Raw genomic sequence first — 2,363 nt, 5'->3', positions numbered from 1 at the left:
TTTTTAAACTTTATCTTCATTTTTTTTCTTTACAGTTTTTATGGCCACGAGTCCAGAGTCCACAGAGTCCAGAGTCCACAGAGTCCAGAGAGTCCAGAGTCCAGAGTCCACAGAGTCCAGAGTCCAGAGTCCACAGAGTCCAGAGTCCACAGAGTCCAGAGTCCACAGAGTCCTCAGAGTCTTCAGAGTCCAGAGTCCACAGAGTCCAGAGTCCACAGAGCCCTCAGAGTCTTCAGAGTCCACAGAGTCCTCAGAGTCCTCAGAGTCTTCAGAGTCCAGAGTCCACAGAGTCCAGAGAGTCCAGAGTCCACAGAGTCCAGAGTCCACAGAGTCCACAGAGTCCTCAGAGTCCACAGAGTCCTCCATCCAGATTTGGTCCAGTTCTGGAGCTTGCTGGTCCAGTTTTTACGTAGCACTAGAGTTATAGTTCTGCAGAGTACCCCCCACCCCCACCCTTGGCCCAGGTAACATGGAGATGTGAGTCCACACTGAAGGATCCAGGTGGTTCTGGTCCACATCTGCAGGTTCTGATTGAAATATTTACAGAACTCTTCTGTGCTGGAATGTGTTTCAAACAAAGTTCTGTTGGACTTCATCTGTCGGGATCTGCTAAGTTCCACAGTCTTTATTGGTCTGGCAGTAAAGAGTCCTCAAGACCAGCAGGACCGACCCATCAGACCCACAGACCTGTGAGGAGTCCTCAAGACCAGCAGGACNGACCCATCAGACCCACAGACCTGTGAGGAGTCCTCAAGACCAGCAGGACCGACCCATCAGACCCACAGACCTGTGAGGAGTCCTCAAGACCAGTAGGACTGACCCATCAGACCCACAGACCTGTGAGGAACCAAACAATAGAAACTAAAAATGGATGGGGAAGGGTTTTTGGATTTGGGATTTTTGGGTTTGGGTCTTGAGGTTCTGGGTTTCTGGGTCTTGAGGTTCTGGGTCTAAGGGTTGATGGACACAGGATCTGGTCGGTCAGTAGGCATGGGGCTCAGTGTGCTGTGGTAAAAACTGATTGTCCAGAGAAAAAACTTTGAGTGGTTCAAAACAGAAACATCTGGATCCCGACAACAGTCCAAGATCCAGTGGTCCAAAYCCTCCTGGATCAAGACTCTGAACCCTGACCCAGTCCTCCAGTTCTGGGTTCAGTCCTTTTATTCCATTAAAGCTTAAAAAACGTTCTAATCTCGTTGAAAGTGGAGGAACCGAACGTCTCAAAGCCTCAAATCCTGATCCAGGTGGATCCTGAGTCCAGAGCCGTCCAGATAAGACAACAGGACGAAGGTGAGGACAAAAGTATGTGATGACATCAGAAACAGGGCCTTAAAGTCTTGGATCGGCCCCACCTGAACTAATAAATCCAGTCTGTGTTTAGACCCTGACCCTGCAGACCAGAACAGACCTTTCACAGTGGAGTCGGGACATTTGGTCCTCAGCCTGACCTGTGAGACGTTGACCCGGTTCGTCCTCACATTAAATCCACTCCTAAAGTCCAACCCAAACGAACAAACAGAACTTTTTGTTTTGGTCAGGACACGGTTCCGTCCAGCGCTGAAGTCCTGCTGGAACTGTATCTTAGAAAAGGTTCCACCGGATGGAGGCGGTCTGGGTTAGAACCGGTCAGCCAGCCTGTTGGGTTCCCAGTCCACAGGTCCAGACTGGTTCCTGTCCAGACAACAGCCTGGCTCGGTTCGGTCCAAAATCAGAGCAGTTCAGTAAAACTCCACCTCCCTTCCTCCCTGTCCCCCATCCCCCACCAGTCCTTCAGTCCTTGAGTCCGTCTCCTCTCAGCTGCTCCCAGACATCAGGTTGATGGCCTGCTCCAGTTTGTGCCTCAGTTTGTGTTTGCGACAGTACCCGTCCCGGTCCAGAGCAGTCAGGATCTGCACCAGACCAAAGACAGGACACATACGGTCAGAACCTCAGCTGGACATAAGAGGGTCCATTTAGATCAGTTTTATTCTCTTCAGAGTCTATAGACCTGGACTGAGACTGTAGACCTGGACTGAGACTCTAGACCTCAACTAAGACTATAGACCTGGACTGAGACTGTAGACCTGGACTGAGACTCTAGACCTGGACTGAGACTCTAGACCTGGACTGAGACTGTAGACCTGGACTGAGACTCTAGACCTCAACTAAGACTATAGACCTGGACTGAGGCTGTAGACCTGGACTGAGACTCTAGACCTGGACTGAGACTTTAGACCTGGACTGAGACTCTAGACCTGGACTGAGACTAGACCTGGACTGAGACTCTAGACCTGGACTGAGACTCTAGACCTGGACTGAGACTCTAGACCTGGACTGAGACTCTAGACCTGGACTGAGGCTGTAGACCTGGACTGAGGCTGTAG

General features: G+C 50.8%; 1 protein-coding gene across 1 annotated transcript in view; it reads right to left on the bottom strand.

Annotated features, from left to right (window-relative positions):
* Nucleotides 1-604: 604 nt before the first annotated feature.
* Nucleotides 605-2,363, bottom strand: part of LOC106533878 (plexin A3) — a gene marked incomplete at its 5' end in the record, with an annotated part of 22,101 nt that continues 20,342 nt past the window's right edge. Inside the window, 1 exon segment of the mRNA XM_014030338.1 lies at nucleotides 605-1,889. Within this exon segment, the coding sequence (XP_013885792.1) occupies nucleotides 1,794-1,889 (96 nt within the window).

Source organism: Austrofundulus limnaeus, unplaced genomic scaffold, assembly GCF_001266775.1.
Source record: "Austrofundulus limnaeus strain Quisiro unplaced genomic scaffold, Austrofundulus_limnaeus-1.0 Scaffold1043, whole genome shotgun sequence".
NCBI classification, from domain to species: domain Eukaryota; kingdom Metazoa; phylum Chordata; class Actinopteri; order Cyprinodontiformes; family Rivulidae; genus Austrofundulus; species Austrofundulus limnaeus.
The sequence above is the reverse complement of the archived record's forward strand: the minus strand, read 5'-3'. Positions and strand labels throughout refer to the sequence as shown.